The sequence below is a fragment of the Nematolebias whitei genome, chromosome 20, assembly GCF_014905685.2.
Source record: "Nematolebias whitei isolate Nwh7 chromosome 20, NemWhi1, whole genome shotgun sequence".
In the NCBI taxonomy this organism is placed as follows: domain Eukaryota; kingdom Metazoa; phylum Chordata; class Actinopteri; order Cyprinodontiformes; family Rivulidae; genus Nematolebias; species Nematolebias whitei.
In genome coordinates, this window is record NC_056517.1 from 7,050,614 (window position 1) to 7,077,278 (window position 26,665).

Here is a 26,665-nt window from a genome sequence, read left to right on the forward strand (position 1 = left end):
TATGCAAACATATATGTATATATATATATGCAAACATATATGTATATGTACGCATATATATATGTACACACATATATATGCACACATATATGTACACACACACACATATATGTACACACATATATATTTGTACACACATATATATATATGCACATAAAAAAGGAGAAAAAGCCACAGGCAAAGCAGAATGTTCAAACCAGAAACAAGATCATCCATTTTGGTTGTGTGTGTTTTTCCAGCTCTTCTTCTAATACTGTTAGTGGTGGTTAGTAAAGAGCTCAATGTAGCACTAGCACCACCAGCTGGTAAGGCGCATTGATTATTAATGATCCGCCCACTAAAGGTTAACTATACGCCCACTAAAGGGGAACTATGGGCACTGTGGAGACAGAAATAAACCGGTCCCACCGGAACTGGCCTAAATAAGGCCCAATAGGGTTCTACAAGAACCGGACCTGTGGATAAGGGGCTTTAGTTTCCCTCTGTCCCAGTATCAGCATCCCCCTGTTGCAGGCCTGACTGGTAACACATGACTTGCCTGACTGGGCAGGAGCATTATTCTTGTATTATTTCCTACACACGTAAGTTGGAGCGAAACAGGTTGTTAAGCACCATTTCTCACAAACTGTTGTTAGTGCGAGAGCAGAAGGTAAAGAGATAATTCAGACCAGTAATGTGCGGCGAGGTTAATGGTTGGTGACGTACTCCATTTACAAATATATGAACCATACAGAGCAGTTTAATCATTTGATTGGCAGCAGTCAACGAGTTTTGTTTCATGTCTCATATCAGCATTCTTCACACAACTGCAGCTCGCTTGATGCACAGTTCAACAAAAAACATCATTATGGTTTTACATGTACGTATAATGAAGTCCATGAGATGGTCCTTCCAGAACAAGTCTTCATTATTTATTAAATGGGGGCAACTGTGGTTGCATGGATAGAGCAATCATCCTCCAATGGGAGAGTTAGGGGTTTGATTCCACCAGCAGTCACATGCCGAAGTGTCCCTGGGCAAGACACTGAACCCTCATTGCCTCCGATGTGTGTCCCATCGCTGTATGAATGTGATCCAAAGCTCTGATTAGTCTCTACAGATTCAGATGAGCTTTATAGAGACCTAGTAGAGTGCTGTGTGGATGGATGAATGAGGCACACATTGTGTTGTAAAGTGCTTTGTGTATCTTGATAAGAGAGAACGGTGCTATACAAGTACAGTCCATTTACCATTTTATTTTCCTGAAGTTTTAAAAGTTTGTCTCAATGGAGATCACTGCCAGGGAAAAGAGCCATGATCTTCTTCTGACTGTATGTTTTGAGTGTTTTCAGTGCTGAGAATGGCCGCTCCACCGACGCTGTGGTAGCTGGCAAAGTGAACACCAACTGGAGCAACTTGGTCACCTCAGTCTGAATAAAATCCTTCTGAGCCAAAAAGCTGAGAAGCTGTCCGGGATATTTACATTCATTCCTCACTGATGAGATCCACCTTTAGTCTCACAAAGTCAAAGAACGCGACGTAGCATTTGACAGGCTTTGCAGTTTCTTTGTGACGTTTCACTGAATTTTGCACAATTAACCTGGCCTTCATTTGGTCACATCTGTCAGAGAAACGGTCAAACTCCAGTCTCGTGCTTGGATCATGATCCGATCCATGATACACAGATCCATGATCTTGGTCATGGATGCATGCCAGACTATATTCAATGTCCACCACTTTGTTTTGCAGCACTCTAAAAAGTGTGCCAGTTTCACTGAACTCGCCCTCAAATGCAGAAATAAAAAAGCATGTTAATGATTGTGACAGCCCTGTGAGGATTGTGTTCTGTTGTGTGTGTCTCCCTCTTGTGGTCTGTTCCTGCTCTTTGTTTTTCTCCTCACAGAATCAGTTCCTCCTCTGCCACTTGTTGTCCTCCCCCAGGTGTTTCATATTCATCCCCTCATTAATGTGCCCTTATATTCAGCGTTTTTATTATTGTTCCCTCCGAGGATTGTCCATCAAGGCGTCATGTTCTGTCCCCGTGTCTCCCGTTAATGCTCTGTGGGTGAGTTTTGCTGCCACGTCAGCTATTTTGTTTATTTTAATTAATAACATTTAATTATCCCTGAGTTCTCCGAGTCCTTCCTGCACTTGGGTTCAAACACGCTCAGACCATGACACCACCAGTCATACCCCGCTGGCATCATCGATTTATTAGCATGCATAGCATTATCCCAGCTGTCAGGATTTCCAAATGACGTGGAATAATGCACACAGTTGATTTTGGTGCATGCTTATTGTCAGCAGCCTGGAGTTAGAGCTCCATCTTGATGGTGCTGCTCTGTAGACAGTGCTTGACACGAACAAGAAAGTGTGTGCACTTTGTGCACGAGCTGAAAAATGTTTCTGGTCCCACAGCTGTTTAAAATGTGCAGCACTCAGACATGCACTTTGTTGCAGCAGGTTCAGGCTGGGTGTATAACGCAGCAACTGTCACGGACTAAGACACTACAGCTGAACACCAAATGAACACCAGAAGTAGCCTTGAATATTTTTGAGCATTTGATGCCTTTTTTTTTTTTTTTTTTTTGCATGTGCATTAGTAACTAAAAGCACAATAAGAGTCTGAACAGTCCTCACTGCAATGAACTATTACGGCACAGTGCTCAGTTTGTGTTTGAGGGGGCTGTCAGGATGGATCAGCCTTTGTCTGAGAGTCCTGTAAGCTTTAAAGTGCACTGGGATGTCATGTTTGGAAAAACTGAATTTCTCAGACTCCAGCAGCATATGGAATTAATAATAAATCAGTTATAACGACGAGCAGACGTGGCAGTAATGCAAATCCCATAATGTCTAATGCAGACAAGTGTATGCTGCACTTCTCTCCACAACGGAGGGGGATGTGAAGACGAGCTGGAAGTGCTGGAAGAGCAGCTGTCATGTGGGCAGCTTGTCCACAGGCTTTATGTTTATTTAAGAGGGAAACTCCTTCTTTCTGCCGCACCCTCAGCAGCTTGTGCAGAGGTAAGAAGCAGACCCACTCACAGCAGGTGTTATGTTGAGCTTTCTTTTCTGTTCCTCATTTTCATGTTTACTTTTGTGGCAACACGGTGACTGGGTTAGTAGAGCTGCTGCCTCTCAGCGAGAAGGTCGCCGGTTCAAATCCTGCCCGGGAGCCTTTCTGAACGGAGGTTGCATGTTCTCTCCGTGCATGCGTGGGTTTTCTCCAGGTGGTGGCGCGCCACAATACAGTTGTCTGCAGTTGTCAACTGGGTGTGGGTTAGAATATGTGAGAGAAGGGGGGCGTGCTCTATTCACACAAGGAGAGCTGTTGGTCAGGCTACTTCTTGTTATGTGTTTATTTGTCATATGCAGGTTAACACAAGGTTAACAATTCAATGAAATGTTCAGGATGAGAAGAACTGATTAGACTCACACAAAAAAAACAAGAAATTAAGGCATGCAATAAAAGTACAAAATTATTTCATTCATTCATTCAACCTTTTATTTAAACATGTTAATCCCAGTGAGCCTCTGGGACTCATTTACAAGAGAGACCTGATTTTAATAAAGAGGGATCATAACAGTGGATAACTACGACAACAATAGACAGTCATAAAGGATGCATACAAATTGAGAATAAGTGAAAATAAAATGGTATTTAAAAATATGTAACAAAAAAACTGCTAGGTTGTAAGACGATGTAGAAAACTAAAAACATCAGCACGTCTGAACTGGGTTTTGCCATGAACTTAGCAGATGTTTGAAGCCACTTAGAGAGGTCAAGGTCGAGAGCTTAATAATAAATTAAAAATAAATTACAAAAAAGTGAAAAAGAAATACTATTTACAAGGTCCAAAATAAATATAGTACACAACAACATGGTAGAAAATAACGGTGCAAATAGGATTAATTAGTATAAATAAGTATTGCACAGCTAGTATGAGCTTCTTGTTGTGCCGTGCTCTCTAAAATAGTCATTAAATCAAGTGTTTACTTATTTAGGTAAACGTATAGATGTTTACCAACCTGTTAAAATACACCAGAATGTAGGAAATAGCATCTAGTTTATTCAAAATTTCTGGGGGAGAACCCCCGGACGACCCCACACCAGTGTCCCCCAACATTACAAATGCTTCACATGTCAATAGACACCGCGTTGTTCAAGTCAAGAGCCATTGTCAACACTGGGGGCTAAGACCCCCTAAAGATCAGATTCTAGAACCGCTCCTGCTTGTGCAAACTCAAAAGTACAAAGTACAAAAACGTCATGATCATTTACAGCAACGCGAGTAGATGTAATTCACTACTTTCTGCCTCTGCTGGAAAACAAACAAACAACAAACAAACAAACAAAAAGGCACAACAACTGACATGGAAAACAAACAGGGCTTTTAATTTGAAATCCCTTGGAAAGTGTATTTCCGGTGTCGCTGCAGAGGAGTGACGGAGTGAGACAGCAGCTGCTGCTTCAGGTGGGCTTCCTGCCAGCTGCGGAGACCTGAACCTGTCTGGACCTTTTGAACATCTATTTATTATTCCAGTGTTTTTCAAGGAACGACAGAATCTCGTGCTCGCGGGGACCAGTGGGGACTGGGCTCGTGGCGCATCCCAGTAAGAACAGAGCGGGTTCCACCTGTTTTACTCGCAGATTTCCGTGTGTGTGGACCGTGGTGCAGCGGGTGCTGCAGGTGCCACCCTGACCGAGCCCAGTTCGGCCGCAGCTGCTCCGGCTTCAACCGGAACCAGAGCAAACGCGAACCGCAGCACAGAACTCGAGCCGAGCCGAGCCATGCTGCCCGGAGTCGGTGTGTTCGGAACCAGCCTGACGGCCCGGGTCATCATCCCCCTGCTCAAGAACGAGGGCTTCGCGGTGAAGGCGCTGTGGGGCCGGACCCAGGAGGAGGCGGAGGAGCTGGCGGAGGAGATGGACGTCCCGTTCTACACCACCCGCATCGACGACGTGCTGCTGCACCAGGACGTGGATCTGGTGTGCATCAACCTGCCGCCGCCCCTCACGCGGCAGATCGCAGTCAAAACCCTGGGTGAGTGTGTGCTGGTGCTGGAGGGGGCTGATGCTGCGCCCTGCATCCCTGCGCGTGCAGCTAAGGCACGACAGGAGGAAGGCCTGTAGGCTGCTGCTGGAAGAAACGCTTCCTGCAGATGCTCGAAGGCAGACGATGGCTTTACCAGGGCCGATTCTAGAAAATTACCTTTAGGGGCACTTAGCCCCCAGTGTTGACAGTGGCTCTCGGCTTGAACAACGTGTGGCCGGTTGCATCAGAATCATTTATAATGTGTGTGTGTGGGGGGGAGTTTAATGACATAAATTATATTTTGCTAGCAAAGAATAGAGTCCTAACATTTATTAAACATTCTGTATTTACAAAAACCAAAAAAAATCAAAATTGTTGAAGTATATACGATTTCCTGCATTTTTTAATATTTTAACAAGTTGCTAAACATCTATGTTTATCCACATTTGTAGACACTCCACTTCTGTCAAGAGAGTTCCTGGATTTTGTTCTGGCATGATCCGGCTCAAATTAAGCCCTGGTTGTCCCCAAGAAAATTGTGAATAAAGTAGATCCCATTTCCTGCATTCTGGTGTATTTCAATGGTTATTTAACATCTAGTTTTACCTACATAAGTAAACACTTGATTCAATAGCTATCTTAGAGTTAATGGCACAACAAGAAGTAGCCTGACCAACAGCTCTCCCTGTGTGAATAGAGCACACTCCTGTTCTCTCACGAATCCTAACTCACACCCAGTTGACAACTGCAGTCAACTGTATTGCGGCGCACAATACAGACACGCTAGATAAGATGCTACAGATGTAGCTCTCCGCTTCTCACACATCCTAACACCCCCCCCCCCCCCCCCCCCCCCCCCCCCCCCGAGTTTCCTTACAAAATCGTAATGATAGTTTCTTAATTTTTCGGGGTGCTAAATTAAAATTTAGAGGAGCTTGAACCCAAAAAGAGGCTAAAGTCGCCACTGGTGTTCGCCCATGCCTGTGTGTTTGTGTCAACTTCCAGGAAATAATTGATGATTGATGTTTCTACAACTGGTTAACTGTTGGAGCCTACCCAGTTGAAGATGACCACTACAGCCAACACATATTTGAAAGCACAGAAGTTGGCTATAAATATGTGGATTTTACGGATATGCTGACATTTTGGCATGGCTGTATGTGAATCATTCACAACATGTCCTTCAAGTGATTTGCGCTGCATGGAGTATTTGATTCAAACTTTAAACTGTCAACCTTGTTTGTCTGTTAGCAAATTATATCATGAGCTACTAAATAAAAAAAAAGTCATAACTTTCAGGAAATAACATCTGGATGACAATTTACACTTGATTAACATTCAGAAGCAGCACATATTATGATGGCTCCCACAGCCAATCAACACCCTCCAACACAAAAATGGCTCTACCTCAGTCAATTAAACAGATGTTGAAGTAAAATTTGAAGTGGTAGTAGCTGAGCATTATTCACAACACACACTCTGAACGTTACATCTAGTGACACAAAAGATTGTGCATAATATTCTCAAAATTTGACCAAAACAGCTACTATGCCATTATTGCTAAACAGAAGATGATTTTAGTCGAAATTCTGATGAGAAAGGTGGCAGGCGATATTCCTTAGTGGTTCCCAGCACTGGTCCTTGAGGAACACCATCCTGCATGATTTAGCTGCTTCCCTGCTTTGACACACCTGATTTGAATTATTTGGTGATTAACAGGCTTCAGCAGAACTTGAGGAAATTAAATCACTGAATCAGGTGTGTTGAAGCAGGGAAACAGCTAAAACGTGCAGGGTGGTGTTCCTCAGGGACCAGTGTTGGGAACCACTGCTTTTAATTTGGGGACTGGTGGCGGGAAACTTGGCAGCAGGGTTTATCTGACAGGTCAGACTCTGCAGCTGTGGATCATGTGATGAGCCAAACGGGAGCTAAACTCAAGTCAGAGCTGAGTTACATGGTGATATTTCATTTCTCTTTCAAATAAGCACTACATTAACTTAAGACCTAATATTCCTTCATGGAATGCCTAATGCCCATCGCCTTTCATGTCAGAGCTGAAATAAATTCATTATAGTAGTCCCTTACTTATCGCGGGGGGTTGCGTTCCAGAATCTGCGAAGTAGGGATGTTATATTTATTTAAGTATTTCTATATATTAAGGCTTTTGTAAGCTCTTCCCACACTTTTTTATGTTCTCAACAATGTTCTAAACTCAAACCTACGTAATTTTAACAACATACATGGTTATGTACTTATATATGTACTGTACAGTACTGCAAAATTTTGTACCAGTAAAAATACTACTACAACTTGAAGGATGAGTTCAGCTTCAATTCAATTCATTTCAGTTCAGTTTATTTCTATAGTTCCAAGTCACAACAGAAGTCGTCTCGACACTGAACAGAAACATTTATATATAAAAATAATAATTTAACATTATTTATCTGAGGAGCTTTGAGTTTAACTCCGTCGCAGAACTCTCATCTTGAGCAAGCGTGAAGGCGACAGTGGAAAGAAAAAACTCCCTCATGAGGAAGAAACCTTTAGCAGAACCAGGATCAGGACAAGCGTCCATCTGCTTCGACCAGCTGGGTTTGAGAAGAACAGATACACAATGGCAGGTCAAGAATCACATGTTGAGTTAGAAATAGTATCAAATGAAAACTATTCAATTTTAACAATTCATTTAAGGAAATGAGGTCAATTTGTCCTCTAGTAGTTTAAGCCTATAGCAGCATAACAAGCCGACCCTAACTATAGGATTTATCAAAAAGGAAAGTCTTAATCCCAGTCATAAAACTGGACAATGAGTCAGCCCTATGGACAGAAACTGGAAGTTGGTTCCACAAGAGAGGAGCCTGAGAACTGAAAGATCTTCCTCCCATTCAGCTTTTTGAAACTCTAGGAACCACGAGTAAGCCTGCAGTCTGAGAGCGAACAGTCAAGACTAGACAGCCTTCAGGATTATTTGAGACTTTCCTGCCAGTTCTGTGCGCTTAATAGATCGTTACTTCTGACTTTGTGTTGCGAAACTATTTTTATCACATCGGTTTCTCCACTAGTGTTTGCTCTCTCCATTGCTGTTCTTTGAATTTTGTCAGAAAGCAGCGGCTGGAAGCACTGTTGGCTTCTGGGCCGTGTAGTTCTTTTGACTTGCGTTACAGTGTTGGCTTATTGATAGAAAACAAAATGCCAGCGCCTGTCCAAAGTATATATTGTTTGCTTTTTGTCCTATTGGTTGATTTCCGCTCCTGTTAACTTTTTATCCTGTACCTTCCCAATCACGTGAGTAATATTAAAGTTGACCATCGTGTGTCATGTACAATCTTACGTCGAAAACCCGTTAAAGTCGAACCGCAAAGTATCGAGGGACTACTGTATTCCCTCATGGAAGGCCTAAAGCCCATCGCCTTTCATAAAATTCATTGTATGATGAGAAATGACTGAGTTTCAGCTCTTGGTCAAACTCGGTAGGACTTCAGTGCAGTTTCATGTGATATTGTGAGATCACCTTTCAAAATGTGCTAACTTTCAGAATATGTGTTGAAGATGACTCGACTACCTCACCAAACTTCAGCCCGACTGAGTTATACACAATTCTTTGTTTTTAATGTCTACGTATATGCTATGGTGGCCATCAACTGGTATAAATATGTGTTGAGGAAGACTCTCAAGTTATTACCACACCAAATGTTATCTGTAAAGTTCACTGTTATAGCTATTTTAGTGTTTTTTAATGTCACGTCTCTGTGGGGGATTCTTGAACTCCTGAATACATCCACTGATCACTTTCTGAGAGTTTTATTCAAAATGTGCCTCTGGTTCATGAGATATTTACAATCACACACAGACTGGGGCAAAACCATTACTGCCCTTTTACCTTTTGATTTTGGACTATATCAAGCTAATTTCAGTAAATTTCACCAAAAACTTAAATAAAAAAACGTTATTTAACTTTATAGACTTAGAAGTTACATGGGGGTGCGGTGGGGGTTTCTGGCCGGTGCTGTCTTTTTTACTTTGCACCTGAAAGGCAACAGGTTCTTGCTGTTTGGAGAGTTCCTGCAGTACACCATCAGCAATAGAAACTTGTGGATCAGAGAAGCTGCTTGTTGTAGCTGCTGGAACATTAGTCGACAGTTAAAGCACAAACTGGTTCAGTTTGTTCTGCAGAACTGAACGGACAGTGTTGTGGAATTAGGAGAATGGAGGTGCAGATGTGTCACCAGAACTTTGCAGCTGTTGTTCAGGATTTACCTGAATAGATGCTCGATCTCATTACAGCAAACCAGTCCGTCCTGTTGAGCAGCATCTCTCCTTTAGCTGTGACGTTTCCATTTCTTCTGCTAGGGCCGTGTGTCACTCAGACCTTTTCTGTCTGCAGCAGTAGCACTCAGTCTGCTGCTATGCACACAGACACTGATCTGCCATCTAGGAGAGACTCGTTGGTCTGAAACAACTTTTGCAGGGCTGCCAATATCAACTGTTTTTATTTAATTTAATCTGCCGAATAGATTGTCAATGATTTCATTAATCTAACCAATTGTTTCCCCCCGAAACAGCATAATTTACATATTTGTTTTAATATCTAACAACGTTTAGTCAGGATCTCTGGATGGATCCTTCTTTGTTGAAACGTTTTGTCTGTTATCCAAAAGACTTCTTCAGTCTGAGCTACAACAAACTCAGTCTTATAAATAGCACCTTCTCATAGTGGATTAACCAGTTTTGTTGGTGACCTCCAAAACTAGCTGTTCATATGTAAAAGGAGAACCTTCAGACTCCGTTAGTGCCCTGATGACCACTTGCTATTCAAAGGGGGCTGAGTGATACTAGCAATAACGGCACTGTAAGAGGGGGACAGTTTTTCTTTTTTTTTCTTCATTTATCCTTTATTTATCCAGGTCGTCTCTTTGAGTCACGAGAACTCATTTTCAAGAGAGACCTGTTTAGGGAACAGATGGTGGGGGTTAAGGGCCTTGCTCAGGGGCCCAGAGTGGGGCAAATGAGGGTGAAGGGAGTTGTGGGTGTTTCACCTTTTCCACATACATTTTGATGTTGACGGTACCGGGAGGTGAACCTGCGACCTTCCGATCACAAGCCCATCTTCTAACCTCTGCGCCACCACTCCGTTGAACATGGAAGCCTCTGCCCCTGTTTAATGATGGATGGGTTCTTTTCACAAAGATGACTTCCTTTACTAACAAAGTCAGGCTGACCTGACTGAAAATTGTTGGATTGTATACCTGGATTATTGAGCATGGACTTTGTTGGTTTTGAACCAGTTCGACTGATTGTCTGTGAGGAAGAGGGCCAGCACCGGAGGAGGGGGTGTGCCAAAGAGACCATCTTAGCACCAACATGACTGATTTGTTCCACTTTGGAGTAAGCTGTTGGGGGAAGAATCAGTTTTATTGTGTTTCCTTGACTGATGAAGCCTTCTGGATGGAAGGTGAAACGTTTCAGCACAAAAAAAATAAACTGTCCAGATGACCTGACTGAAAAATGTTGGATTTCCTTTACTCCTCTCAAGTCAGTGTTAATCTCTATCAAGGGTGTGAACATCTTCATCCCTGAAAAAGTGACCGATAGCCTGGACATGAGGGTCATAGTCTCACTGCATGACCCAGCTTCTCTTGAGATTCAGTTCATGGACAGATGTTCTGACATTTTCCTTTAGAGTTCTCTGACATAATTCAGAATTCATTGTTCCATCAATGATGGCAAGCTGTCTTGCCCCAGATGCAGCAAAACAGGCCCCAACCATGATACCACCACCACCATGTTTCACAGATGGGATCAGGTTCTTATGCAGGAATGCAGAGTTGCCCTTTCTCTAAACATAAATCTTTTCATTTAAACCAAAAAGTTCTGTTTTGGTCTCATCCGTCCTCCTAACATTCTTCCAGTAACCTTCTGACTTGTCCACGTGATCTTTATCAAACTGCAGACGAGCAGCAATGTTCTTTATGGAAAGCAGTGTCTTCCTCCTTCAACCCTGCCATGAACCATTGTTGTTCAGAGTTCTCCTGATGGTGGAACCATGAACATTAACATCAGTCAATGTGAGAGAGACCTTCAGATGTTAGAAGTTACCCTGAGGGCCTTTGTGACCTTGCTGTCTATTCCACACCTTGGAGTGATCTTTGTTGGTCCACCACTCCTGGGGAGAGTAACAATGGTCTTGAATTTTCTTCCATTAGTACACAATCAGGGCAGCATGGTGGCGCAACTTGTAGAGCTGTTGCCTCTCAGCAAACAGGTCTCCGGTTCAAATCCCGGTCCGGGGGCCTTTCTGGGTGGAGTTTGCATGTTCTCTCCGTTTTCTCTGAGTACTCCAGTTTCCTCCCACAGACAAAAAAGCATGTATGTTAATCTGATTGGTAACTCTAAATTGTCCCTAGGTGTGAGTGAAAGAGTGAATGGTTGTTTGTCTCTATGTGTCCCTGTGATGGACTGGAGACATGTCCAGGGTGCACCCCGTCCCTCGCACAGTGATTGCTGGACATGGGAACTGGCGACCCCCGTGACCCAAAAATGGAAGAAGCGGGTATAAGATAATGGATGGCTAGTACACAATCTGTGTGACTGTGGATTGGTGGAGTCCAAACTCTTTACAGATGTTTTGTAACTTTTTCCAGTCTGATGAGCATCAACAACTCTTTGTCGGAGCTCCTCAGAAATCTCATTTGTTCCTGACATGATCCACAAACATGTTGTGAGGAGCAGACTTTGATAGATCCTTGTTCTTTAAATCAAACAGGGTGAAACTCACGCCTGATCCTCATCCATTGATTGAAAACACCTGACTCTAATTTCACCTTCAAATTAACTGATAATCCCAGAGGTTCACATACTTTTACCACTCACTAATATGTAATATTGGATCATTTTCCTCGATAAATAAATGACCAAGTATAATATTTTGTCTCATTTGTTTAACTGGGTTCTCTTTATCTACTTTTAGGACTTGTGTGAAAATCTGAAGATGTTTTGCATCATATTTATGCAGAAATATAGAAAATTATAAAGGCTTCACAAACTGTTAAACACCACCGTGTGTGTGTGAAAATTATGTCACATGCTTTCTGAACCACTCTTGCACATTTTGATAATCTTGGCATTGTCATCTTCAAATATGCCTGCACCATCAGGGAACAAAAAAATCTATTGATGGATTAACCTGATCATCCAGTATATTCAGGTAGCCAGCTCACCTCATTCTTCTGGCATGTAATGTTGCCGAACCAAGACCAGATCAACTGCATCAACCCCAGATCATAGACTGCCCCCATAGGCTTGTACTCGGTGCATCACTTCAGCCGCCAACCTTCTTAAACTGAATTGCACTCCCCACTGTCCTTCCAGTTTTTAATAATGCACTAGACGGTTCCTAACTCGATTTTAGTAGTTTCAACAATCTCCTTAGATGTTTACTCTGTTTTAAGTTGCCAGTAATTTGACTCTTCTGAAACAGATTAACATCTTTTCCATGACCACAGGATGTGTCTTTCGAGGTGGATGTTTAACAAAGAGAAGCTACTGACTGCATCAGTTAGGGTAAAGTAACTTGTTTCCTGCTGAACATGCATTGATGCAGTAATTATCCAACGGGAGGCTCTTACTTATTGCTTGGTTTAAATCCAGGTATTGACCACTTTTTTTTTGCTAGGAATTTTATTTTTGTTAACCTTGTGAGCTTGATAACTTGAAAAATAAGCAACGTGCCGACTTTACATTTGTTGTGTGGCTGCATCTAGGCATAAAAAGGGTCCCTATCAAAGACTTTGTTGCCAAGTCAAAACCCAAGATATCCACTACTATATACAGTGATCCCTCACCTTCCTTTAGAGCTCAGATCGTGGTATTAATCCAATGGTTAAACTTATTTCCCCAGGTCCAGGATTGGGGCGGATGGAGAAAGTAGTGACATCACAGTGAGAACGGAGTCCTTAGCTGGGTTGTTGCTTAGTTTGGATCCATCCACAAGTCAGTGGGTTTAGTAAGAGAACAGGCAAGAGTCATACACAGGGAGCCAGACTTCAAACTACTTATCTAAGGTTCAGGCAATACTCTGAGGTCGAGGCACAGAAAAAAGGTTGATGTCCAAAAATCAGAAGCTTGGCAGGCGTATAACAGGGCAAAGCAAAACAGGGCACAGAAACTTGTTCAGGATGAGGGGATCTGTCAGGATCATGAGATAATTGCTGAATATTTACTTGGGCAATTTTTTCACTAATCTGGAGCTGGAAGAGAACAAGGCCACCAGGTGAGAAGATTATGAAATGATTAATATTATGCTGATCACAGTGGAGCAGGTGGGCATGGTGAACAGACAGGCATCAATCATGAAATTCCCACTCTTATAAATACTTCATAAGCTCTTAAACACTTTGATGATGGAGATAATTACAATGAGATGAATGTACAGTATTGCACAGTAGGGCTGGGCGATATGAGGAAAATCTAATATCCCAATATTATTTTGCTATATCGCGATACACGATATATATCACGATATTAATAAATAATCTCCAGTGTTACTTTAAACTAGTATTTAAAATTGCACTGGTGTACTCTATTCAAACAGACCATTGATGTTTTTTTAATTGAATACAAAATCAGAATAAGTTTTAAAATGTTTTGTTGTAACCATCAGTTGCACACAAATCATCTTCTTCAGTAATGAAATTAGTCCCACTGTCTCTTACTGTGGTCAACACTATACCTTTAATAAACAAGCAAAAAAAGTACACCAAGCACAAATCCACAATGAAAAATAAACCAGTTGTCTGAAAAAAAAGGTGCTTGTTAGTGCTTTTTGCATAAAATTGTAAAATCAATTTTGTTACTGCGTCAGTGATTTTTCTACACTTTGTACTTTTTCTGTCATACGGGATGGCTTTGGCAAACGAAGAAGCTAGTGTCATCTGCTTCGCAGCTGTATCATTTAACGTTTTCTTTGTTGTGTGGGGAGACGTGGACATACGGAGTTTACAACATTCTTCATTTTGCAGTGGACGACTTCTTAGGTGGTGAAATAAATTTGTGGTACTGCTTCCTTTCGTGGCAGTGGTTTTACGACACGTTTTGCAAATTACCGCATTTTATTCGACATCCTCCTTGTAAAATCCAAACCACTGCCAGATTATTGATCCAGTGCTGTTTCTCTTCGGAACTAGTTCATCGGACTCTTCAGTTATCGTCTCATTCACCCGCTCACCTGAATCTCCCGCTGTCGAAATATTTTTTCCTCTCTACAAGTCCATATGTGCATGCTCCGCACAGCGTGTCATGCGGAACATTTTCAGGTTGGGAGGGGGCAGGGAGTAGTAATGCATTTGTTGCGTGTCGGATAAACGAAATTCAGTGAATTAGATGCGGAAAGCTTATTATTTGAATGGCAATTTATACTCGATGGTTGCGATAGAGCCATTTTAACCATCGTAAATTGAAAAACTCGAGATACATCGAGTATATTCGATACATCGCCCAGCCCTACTGCACAGCATGTATAGTACACACACAATATAATAAAAACTGGTTTAAAAAAATCTGTGATACAGCGAAATCTCAAGAAGTAAACTGTGATAAAGCGAGGGGCAACTGTATATTGTTTATACTAGCCACTAGGGCTGGGCCATATCATATATGCAATAATGCAGGTAAAAAAAAAAGCTTCCCTGGGAAAATAAATGATATCATGATATGCTAATTTCATGATGTAATACGTCAGGATGGCCCGGCCCATTAACAGAACCGAGCGCGCCGAACGACCAAACCGAACTGCGCACCCCATCCACCTGTCGGTACTGGTGTAACTAATTAGTTGTGCGCAATACTAGCTAGCTAAAAAGCTAAAAACAAACAACGTGCGACTCAGCTGTCTCTCCACCCAGCTCTAAATTGCAGGTACAGACAACTCAACTGTTTCTCCCTCCCCCCACACACCCCGCTCTAAGCTGCCGGTACAAACGCAGCTCGTCTTTTTTCTCTCCCCCCACCCCGCTCTGAGCTGCCGTGACCCTTGGGGTGGCCGAACATTAATTTATGGTGGACAAGGCTACCGTTGGCCATCCCCTTGCTCCAACATTGCGCCTACCTGGTGATGGATAAATTGTTCTCATGACTTGACAGGATCCATCACTCTGCCCTACCTTGGACACACACAAAAACCTACCTCTGTTTAGAAAACTACAAACATTCACCATTCATATCTTTCATTGATGCGGGACATGAGCATACCGCTTGTTTCTGTGACTTGACATTCAAAAAACATTTGTGTAAAACTTGTTTGCAAGCAAAAAAAATTTAAATATACGCACACATTTTTTCTACAGGTGCACAATTCAAAGTTACAAATTCACAACTATTTATTTGCTTGAAAGGCAATATGTCTTTCAAGATCACTTGAACTGCAACAGCGAGAGGCAGGCGTGACAGGGAATACACCGTCTCACAACTTTAAGAACAACCTGGGAGTGACTGAAGGTGACACCCAGCTGACAGAGGAATTACATTTCTTCTTCACCCGTTTTGAAATGAATTCACTAAATGAGCTGTAATTGATCCAACAGTCCACAGCAACCCTGCCTTCACTGATGAAGAGCATGAGGTGAAGCGCATACTACAGGCTGTCAACCCAAGGAAGGCTGCTGGACCTGACAATGTTCCTGGACATGTTCTGAGAGACTGCACACACTAACTAGCTGGAGTCATGACCATGATTTTCAACAGGTCATTGTCCCAGTCCATGGTCCCACCCCTGATTATAAGCAGAGACAGTGTGGAGAGAGTAGCTGACCACCATTTCTTGGGAGTCCATATTGAGGGGAGTCTGACCTGCAGTGTGAACACCTCTGAGTTGTTTAAAAAAAGCCCAGCAGAGACTGTACTTGCTGAGAGTGCTCAGGAGGAACATCACCCAGAGACTGCTGCTGTCTTTCTACCGATGCTCCATAGAGAGCATCTTAACATACTGCATCGCTGTGTGGTATCTTAGCTGCAGAGTGGCTCAGAGGAAAACACTCCAGAGCGTTATCAACACAGCCCAGAAGATTGTGGGCTTCCCTCTTCTCCCACTGGAAGATCTGCACAGTTTCTGCTGCATAGGAAAAGCCCACAACATGTTAAAGGACACATCTCACCCTGGACATGATCTGTTTGAACTTTTACCAACAGGGAAAAGATACAGATCAAAAAAGACAATAACAAACTGATTTAAAAAAAAAATTATCTGTCAGCTTTTACTGAACTTAACAAACGCTGTAACAAGAACTGAATAAGCGCAATAATGGACAACTAATGCCATGTCAATCTGCTTGTGTTGCACATGTGGAGTGTTTAAAATCTGTTATTACCTTTTTATAATGTATATTGTATGTATGTCTGTATGTGTATATATGTATATATTAGGGATGTGCAATATGGCATAAAATTCATATCACGATATCTATTGTGTTGGGTGGCAGTAACAATATATATCTTGATATGTTTTTGGTATAAAACTTGCAATCGGAATAAATAAAAGCATAGGGTGTCATTTTGCCAGCATTTATTGTGAAACCTGCTATACCACAAAATAATCTCAATCAAGAAAATTCCACTACTAGGTCCAGAGAGTTTTTAAATAATAAACAAATCAAGTATTAGGCTTCTTTCTTGTAGTGCAAAACAGTGCAAAAGATATCAAATGCAGTTTTAGCAATATGTTTTAAACACAACAATATGTTAACTCTTAACCATTTCTATTCCTCTCACTTAAGAAATGAACAGCAATAAAGCAACATTTTGCAACTAAAAAGTGCACACTGAAACACTTAACAATTAAAATTCAAAATACCGCTGTCATTTGTTAGTCTAAAGATTGTTGGCCAAGAACACCAGCTTGTTCACAGTCTCTGGCTTTAACAGAGACCAGTGGCATGAACCAATGCTGCCACCAATGCTAATGCCCTTCCTGAAAGAGCACTCGTGGCTGGAATGCAAAGTTATTTCTTTGCCAGTCTTGCCATTCTTGGAAAATTAGCCTGGTGCAGTCTCCACCTGTCCAGTGGGTCAGTTTCTGACCGAAGAAGGTTTGGCTACAAAAGCAAAGGAGGGGTTCCTCCAGTGGGCATTTCCTTCCACTTTAAGGAGACCTGACACAAAATGGCGACCAGTTTCCTCTGTAGCTTTGACCAGAGAGTGTCTCTCAGTAAAATCACACAACACGTCGTTCTTTTCACAGATCAGAGAGCAGGTTTAACCCTTTTTTTATAACACAAATGCACTCTCCAAAGCTGATCAACGCTTACTTTAACTTTGGATGGAACACAGTATTTTGCGCATGCGTCCGAATACGGCAACAGTACGGCAAGCCGGCCATAGTTGGCTTGTAGCTTCGCTACTTAGCTCTTGAAGAAAACAGACTTTAACACCATTTACGCAGTTTACAACTCAAATAATAATAACGGTACATCAGACACAGCATTACTACAGTTAGCTGGTAGAATACAGATCTCCATCATAGGCTAAATGTCTGTCATTTCTACAGTGTACCATATATATCATGCAATCCTAGTATATATGTATGTATTATACAGTTTTTACTATTGCTCTGGGAAGCAAACCCAAATGTTGTTGTATTTAGGTGCAAATGACAATAAAGGTCTATTCTATTCAATGTGCATTTCTTCAACAAATGCTAGGCCTTTAATTTTGTATGCATTATAGCACATGTGTCAAACTCAAGGTCTTTGGGTCAAATCTGGCCCTTGTTAACATCTTTTAAGGTCCACCAATATTATAATTTAAATGAAAAACGTGTTTATTCTTCTCATCTTACATAAAATGATAATTTAATGCAGGTTTCTCATGACGGATAACTTTGATGCCAGAAAAAAAGGTTGGATTTTTTTTGTATTTTAATTTTGATGTGGAGGATCAACAAAAAACATCAAATGGGACCAATTTAACTCCTGTTTATGAACCTGGAACCAACAAAGATGTCAGGTATCTTGACTTGGGTTAATACATCGACTGAAATTGTTCCATCCATCCATCCATTATCTTTTACCCACTTCTCCATTTTGGGTCATGGGGGTCGCCGGTGCCCATGTCCAGCAATCACTGTGCGAGGGGCGGGGTACACCCTGGACGGGTCGCAAGTCCATCACAGGGACACATAGAGACTGAAATTGTTCCATGACTTGGAAAAAGATTTAAACTTTGGTCCATTCATGCAATTGAGTTTGACACATTGTTTCCACAACTTGCCTTCTGTGGGACGGATTTCATGAGGTTATGTTTCAAGCAAATTTTATTTTTGTTAAAATTCAATTTCAGTTTACATTTGTTACATAATCATTGGACCAAAGATTTATAGGTCACAGTTTTAGACCAGTATGTTGAGAAATGACAACGTTGTATCTGTTTTGGTCAAACTCCTTAAATGATTTGATATGTAGTATCATGCATGCTATGTTCTAAAATCATGTGAGATGTAGGTGACTGTCAGCTACTACCACATAAAATTATAGCTTAAGATCTGTGCACATCACTGGATGATGGCCATTTTTGTAATGGCTGAGGCTGATTTGCTGTGGCAGCCATCTTTGGGTTGACTTCAAAAGGTATTAAGCTGTGGGTGTTGAATTATTTCTGAAAGATTTCATTACAATCAGATATATTTTGCTAATGTTACAAACAAACGGACAAAAACATGAAATCCATCAAAAATGAGTTGTAGGAGACTTTGTAGAAAGCTACAAAAAGTGATGGAAATGTGTTGTTGATGTAATAATGGTATCATGAATGACCTGCAGTTACGAAAACATTCTTCCTTAACGCTTCTTGATCCTTTCATCACGCTGATGAGTCTGCTCATTGTGTTTATGTCTGTGTGGTTAACTAATCTGACCACACCATGCCGAAACGGTTACCTGTCTAATCTGTTCATGTTGGGAAATCACTTGTGTAATATGTTGCTCAAACACACTAAACATTGCCCTCCGCCCTCTGACACACTTATCACTTTCTGTATGATAAGTGCTTTGTACAACAGATTGTCCCCAGCTCTTTGTTTCCTACTCCCAGTCCATGCTTTGTATTCCCACAGCAAAGCTATGCTGTTACAGCTCACTTCACTGTCTTTATGTACCCATTTTTAACAACAGGCCTGGTTGTACTGCTTAATTGGCCTTCAGGGACTGGAAACAGGAGGGAGCTGCAGACATGAGAGCAGCTCATCCCTCTCAGTCGCAGCTTCAGATAGAGCAGTTTTTTCCTCTTGTGCTGATGTCAATACAAAAGGATTTATTTTCATTGCCACCAAAAGGCATATAATAATGTTTTTGCTCATCTCTTAGTGAGTGTGGGTCTTAATGTTGTCTGTTAGCAAATTGTGTAAGTCATAACTTGATAGTTTTATTGAAACTTATCAACAAGTAATTACATTTTGAGTCAGCTTAAATGATGATGGCCACCGTATCTAATCAGCATTAAAGTTTTACACGTATTGAGTTATAATTTGGTGTGGTAGTAGCTGTGATTGATGACTAACACATATTCATAGCCCAGAAATATTGTACAAAATCTTTGTTTATATATTTATCATTAACTATATAGTCAATTGTATGTGTTATCCGTCCATCCATCCATTATCTGCCGCTTATTCCGAAGTCGGGTCGAGGGGGCAGCAGCTTGAGCAGGGAGGCCCAGACATCTCTTTCCACAGCCACATCTTCCAGCTCTTCTGGGAGGATTCCAAGGTGTTCCCAGGCCAACCGAGAAACATGGTCTCTCCAGCGTGCCCTGGGTCTTCCCTGGGGTCTCCTCCCAGTCAGACATGCCCGAAGCACCTCCCTAGGGAGGCGCCCAGGGAGCATCCTTACCAGATGCTCGAACCACCTCAACTGGCTCCTCTTGATGTGGAGGAGCAGCGGTTCTACTCTGAGTCTCTCCCGGATAACTGTTCCAGGACATCCTTGTAAAAGAGATTGATGATCTCAATGGATTTCTTCCTGGTAAAATAAAGTAATAATTAAAAAAAAACTGAACTTCTCACCCTATCTCTAAGAGAGAGTCCAGCTACCCTGCGGAAGAAACTCATTTCAACCGCCTGTGTCTGCAACCTCATTCTTTCGGTCACTACCCAGAGCTCGTGACCATAGGTGAGGGTAGGAACGTAGACTGACTTGCCTTACAGCTCAGCTCTCTCCACCGTATTGGATCAGTACAGAGTCCACAATACTGCAGACGCTGAACCAATCCATCTGTCAATTTCACGCTCCATTCTTCCCTCACTCATGAACAAAACCCCAAGATACTTGAACTCAATCACTTGAAGGAGAACCTCACCCTCGACCTGAAGAGAGCAATCCATCCTTTTCCGGTTGAGGATCATGGCCTCAGATTTGGAGGTGCTTATTCTCATCCCAGCCGCTTCACACTCGGCTGTGAACCACTCCAGTGAGAGCTGAAGATCTCAGCACAATGACGCCAACAGGACCACATCATCTGCAAAGAGCAGAGATGAAATCCTGAGGCCACTGAACCGGAAATGCTCCACCCCCTGGCTGCACCGAGAAATTCTGTCCATAAAAGTTATGAACAGAATCGATGACAACAGAGTCCAACTCCCTCCCTGAAGGGGTCCAACTTACTACTGGAAATGTAAACCCAACTCTTGCACCGCTTGTATAGGGACTGAACAGCCCGTAACAACGGGCCCCCAATCCCATACTCACAGAGCACCCCCCATAGTGTACCCCAAGGAACACTGTCAAATGCCTTTTCTAAGTCCACAAAACACATGTAGACCGGATAGGCAAACTCCCATGACCCCTCAAGGACCCTAGTGAGGATAAAGAGCTGATCCAGTGTTCCACGGCCAGGACAAAGGGAAGAGAACAAAGGGAAGCCACCTTCTTATCTACCGGGGAAAACTCCAACACACAGGCACCAAGTTGGGGGGCTACAAGTAGACTCACAGCAGCTTGACACCTCTCACCATAGGCAACTCCAGGGTGGAATTGGTCCAGCCCCTCTCAAGGAGATCAGTTCCAGAGCCCACACTGTGCATTGCGGTGAGCCCAACTATATCTAGTCGGTACCTCTCAGCCTCACACACAAGCTCGGGCTCTTTACACACCAGAGAGGTCACGTTCCATGTCCCAAGAGCTAGCTTTGGTAAGCCACGGTCACAACGCTAAGGTCCCCGCCTTTGGCCAAGGCCCATAGCATCATGCACCTGACTTGGATGGCCCTTCCTGCAGGTGGTGGGTCCACAAGAAGGCAAACCCATTCTGCTCCTTCAGGCTAATTCCAACTGGGCCACATGGGTAGAGATCTGGTCACCAGGTGCTTGCTGACGAGCCCCTCCCCCATGCCTGGCTCCAGGGTGGGGCCACATCTGGGCAAGGGATGCTGAGTTCCTTGTTTTTTCCTGTCCATGTAAGTCTTCTGAATCGCTCTTTGTCTGGCCTGTCACTTAGGACCAATCTACCTTGGGAGACCCTACCAGGGGCAATTATAATTGTCCCCGACAGCATAGCTCCTAGGATCATTTAGGCGCACAAACTCCTCCACCACGATATGGTGGCGATTCAAAGAAGAGTATGTCATTCAACCTTTGTTTATTCAGGTTAGTCTCATTGAGTCACCAGGACTCATTTACAAGAGCGACCTGTTTTAGACAGACAACATATAAAGTACAGAAAATAATAATTCAGCAAAAGCAATTAAATCAAATAAAAGTAGTTATAAAACCAGTCAAATCAAGGTGCCATATAAAACAATGTAAAATGTTTGTTATCAAAATATTATCAACCACTGGGTGAATTTTATTGAAACATCCAGGGAGCAATCTTTGCAATATCTATACCTGTACAACTGATTACCATTTGGAGTTAATCCCACTCAAAATGGTTACCACAGCTGTGACCTTGGAAAGTAAACCCCCAAAACAAAGTATTTAACTCCATCAGTTTTGCAGATATTGAGCTAAAATTGGATGTGATAGTAGCTGACAGTCATTACATCACATACTGTAAGCCTAACATTGACTGAGGAGTGGTGGCGCAGAGGTTAGAGAGGTGGGCTTGTGATCCGAAGATCGCCGGTTCACGCCCCGGCCCCGACAACATCAAAATTGTGGGTGGGGTAGGTGAAACACCCACACTTGCCCCCACCCTCATTCGCCCCACTCTGGGCCCATGAGCAAGGCCCTTAACCCCCACCATGTGCTCCCTAAACAGGTCTCTCTTGAAAATGAGTTCTCGTGGCTCAATGAGACTAACCTGGATAAATAAAGGCTAAATGAAAATGAAAATGATGTTGTATGAGATTTTATACAATGCTTATTTTCAGGTTTCCTTCATAAGATGATAATGTAATACAACCAACGAAAAAGTTTGGTTTGTCTAATCAAACGAAAAGAAACTAAACTTGATGATTAGAAGTTCCTAATGCTGTAACTTTACAGAATATCAGAAGTCTTTATACTAAGACTACTACAAGTTGCATTCTTTGCTCAGGAGATAAAGAGACTCAAGCACATGATGCCAATGAAAAGGACAAGTAAGCTGTTAAACTCTTTTTTTGGATGAACTTTCCTGTAGTAGCAACAGGAAATGAGACTATGGTTTACCACAGTGAAGGGCTTCTTACTTCCTGTTGAGTTGGAGGTGAATAGAATTTGTGTGCATGTGTGACAATGAAAATTTTTCTGCTTTCTACATTACATCTGACATGGTGGTTCACTGAAATCTTTTATGAAACTTTGTGTTTTGTTGCCTCTTTTGGGCAGAGAACTGTTGTAAATTACATTTTTAATGAAAAATTAAATTTCTTCCTCTGACTCAACTGGCCACAAAAATGTTTTATTAGACCTACAGTACACCCTCAGAGAATTTCAAATAAAGTAGACGCCATTTCCTGCATTTTGGTGTATTTTACAAAGGTTTATTACAGTAGATTAACATGAAACAAACATGTAAATTCTGTTATTATTGAAATCTTTGACTGCAAAGCGTTCCTAATGCAACACCATTGCAGCTCTGCAGGTAAGGGTTGTTCAGGACAAATTGAGGTCGCTAACTGGTCAGTTGCTGACGTGCCTACTAGATTGATTGACAGGTGGCGCAACTTGTGCAAAAAAAATGATAGATTTTACTGGCTGTTTTCATCCATCCATTATCTTTTACCTGCTTCTTCCATTTTGGGTCACGGGAGTCGCCGGTGCCCATGTCCGGCAATCACTGTGCGAGGGGCGGGGTACAGGTCGCAAGTCCATCACAGGGCCACATAGAGACAAACATGACAAACAACCATTCACTCTCTCACTCTCACCTAGAGACAATTTAGAGTTACCAATCAGCCTAACATGCGTTTTTTGGTCTGTGGGAGGAAACCGGAGTACCCGGAGAAAACCCACGCATGCATGGAGAGAACATGCAAACTCCACCCAGAAAGGCCCCCGGACCGGGATTTAAACCAGGGACCTGCTTGCTGAGAGGCAGCAGCTCTACCAGTTGTGCCACCGTGCTGCAGACTGTTGTCATTTATTCCATATTTATTCAACATTTATTCAATATTTTGGTGAATCTAAGGTTTGAGAACTGTTTCCTTACAAAATCCTAATGATGGTTTCTTAATTTTTCAGAGATGCTGAGTAGGAATGTGCGATATGGCATAAAATTCATATCACGATATGTTTTGTGAAAGGTGGGGATAACGATATATATCGCGATATGTTTTTGTTATAAAACTTGCTAAAAAAAAAAGCATAGGGTGTCCTTTTGCCATCATATATTTTTAATTAAAAAAATTCCACTACTAGGTCCATAGAGTTTTTAAATAATAAGCAAATCAAGTTCTAGGCTTCTTTCTTTTAGTGCAAAACAGTGCAAAATATATCAAATGTAGTTTTAGCCATATGTTTTAAACAAAAAAATATGTTGTTAACTCTTAACAGTTTCCAGTCTTACTTAAGAAATGAACAGCAACAGAGCAGCAACTGAAACACTTCACCCTCCAACCCTCTAGTGGGCGACTCCTTCCGCTTTAATGGAGCTGACACAAAATGAGTCTGTGGCTTTGACCAGAGGGTCTCGCAGTAAAATCACACAACACAGCGTTCTTTTCACAGATCAGAGAGCAGGTTTCTCTAAAGCTGACCAACGCTTACTTTAACTTTCGATGGAAAAAAAACAACTTTCGACGGAACACAGCGTTTTGCGCATGCGTCAGAATACGACAACACTACGGCAAGCCGGCTGTAGTTAGCTTGTAGCTTCACTACTTAGCCCTCGAAGAAAAGACTAACGCCACTTGCGCAGTTTTCAGCTCAAAAAAAGTAACGATTAAATCTGGCAGCTCTGATTTTACACTTGAGCACCACTTACGCACAGTTTTCAACAAAAAAAAAGTTACGATTAAATCTGACAGCTCTGATTTTACTTCAGACACAGCATTACTGCAGTTAGCCAGTAGAAGACAGATCTCTATCGTAGGCTAAATTTCTATCGTTTCTACCATTTATATCGCTCATTCCTAATGCTGAGTTAAAATTTAGGGGTGCTCAAGAAAGGTGTGCGATGGGCACCTCCATGATGCTCAGCTTTGTCAAAGGAAAGGTTATTCAGCAGCAAGAAACTGCAGAGAGATGGTATGAAGTCTGTCAAAATAAAATATAAATCATTAAAATAAAAATAAGAAATGCACAAATTAGTCACTCCAGCTGTGTAGTGTCATTACACTAGTCACTGGGCCAACTTTCCATCTAACATTAAACTTGGAATGACTTGAGTGTAAAATGCTGGTGAAGATTCTCAGTCATCCAGGACATGATGAATTCAAAAAACGTTCAATACATAAACAACTGGATTTTATTTGTAACGGAAGATATTTTGCTCCTCATCCGTGACTGGGTGTAAACACATTGATTCTTCAAAGGAAATTTTAGTATAGTAATGAGGACAGCTTGGTGGGCCAAATCAAATGGCTTGGCAGACCAAGGACCCCACTTTGGGCACCCCTGCTAAAAGATCTAAGATATACGCTAAACACTAATAATGTAAAATAATACAGTATATTAAACAGCAGCCTGAACATAAACCATAACTAAACATTTTGAAACATGTTAGACCGTAACTAGAACTCTTTAGTTCCTTTCTTTTTTGTTTTTTTCTTCCCTGCTTATTATTTCTTTTTCTTCCTTCGTTTCTTTACCCTTTTCTTCATTCGTATATCTTTTACTTAGTATCACCCATCCAGAGGAGTCAGATGGTTAGAGTTCAGTGCCTTTTTGGAGTCTAAAGAACTCAAAAGAAAATCTGTAAAAGAAAGAACTGTTGAGCCGTTAAGCAGGAAAACTGCAAAGTCAAAGTGCTGTGGGATGATTTACGTGGCTTGTGCTTTGAATAGTTTTTGACCAAAAAAACAAACAAAAAACTGTACTCATATCTTTTGAAGTGAATTTATGGACTCATTGATTTCAGCAGAGGGGGAGGTGTAGGCAAGTCCCAATGCTTTTTGCTCAAGTTTCAAAGTATTCAAATTGACCACCACTGCTAAGCAACCTCAGCAAACAGAGTATTGACTTTTATTTTATTTTTTGTTGGTCTGGAGACAGTGGTATTGACAAAAAGACAGGAGACAGAACTGGAAATGGCAAAAAATGAAGATGTTGAGGTTCTCCTAGGAGTGACGAGGATGGATAAGATTAGAAATGAGATCATCAGAGGTACAGCACAGGTTGAACAACTGGGAGAGAAAGTTAAGTGAGGTCAGACTGAGATGTTCTGGCCATATCCAGAGGAGGGACAGTGGTTTGGACATGTCCAGAGGAGGGATAGTGTGTATATTGGTAGAAGGATGTTGGAAATGCGGCTGCCAGGAATAAGACAAAGAGGAAGGCCATTGAGGAGATATGCAGTTAGAGATGACATGGAGGTAGTTGGAGTGGGGACGGAGGACAGAGTAAGATGGAGGAGGATGACTCGCTTTGGCGACCACTGAAGAGGAAAAAGCCGAAAGAAGAAGGAAGATTTTTATTTATTTTTTTAACAAATATTGATCTTGATTCTGCTGTGGAGATATTAACAATATGTACTCTGAACAATAAATGATTGTGGTAGGTTGTTTTTGTTTTTTTAACTTTGCCAATAACTGTTGAAGTTAACTTTGTCCATTAGTAAGATATCTTATGAACCACTGGTTAATTTTTAATAAAACCGTCAGAAAATAATCATTTGGTGTACAATTACAACCGATTAACCTTTGGAGTTAATCCAATTTAAGATGGTCATCACAGCTAACCGACCTTATAAAATTGTAAAATGACAATAACACCATCAATTTTACAGATATTGAGCAAAAATTAGGTATGGTTGTAGCTTTGCATCATCCCCAATACATGCTTCAAACACTACAGTGGTCATAATTGGAGTTTTTAAAGCCAGAACCCAATGGTGCAGGCAGGACTCGGGAGACTCAGTGGTTTAATAAGAAAGCACTTTTAATAATACAAAAATAAACAGTTATCGAGGCAGCAAAACTTGCATTACTAAGAGACACGTAGAGAAACACAAGGAGGCACTAGGCACTCAGGAAACACCAGGGACTCAAGAGGGATTACCAGACAATACCCAGACAATGAATAACACTAA

At 41.8% G+C, this 26,665-nt stretch overlaps 1 protein-coding gene across 1 annotated transcript in view; it reads left to right on the forward strand.

The window, feature by feature from the left end:
- The first annotated feature begins 4,675 nt into the window (after positions 1 to 4,675).
- The window catches only part of gfod1 (glucose-fructose oxidoreductase domain containing 1), a 38,558-nt gene continuing 16,568 nt past the window's right edge, over positions 4,676 to 26,665 (forward strand). Inside the window, exon 1 of the mRNA XM_037693838.1 lies at positions 4,676 to 5,024. Coding sequence (XP_037549766.1) covers positions 4,772 to 5,024 — 253 coding nt within the window. The 5' untranslated portion in view covers positions 4,676 to 4,771. The remainder of the gene's footprint in view (positions 5,025 to 26,665) is intronic.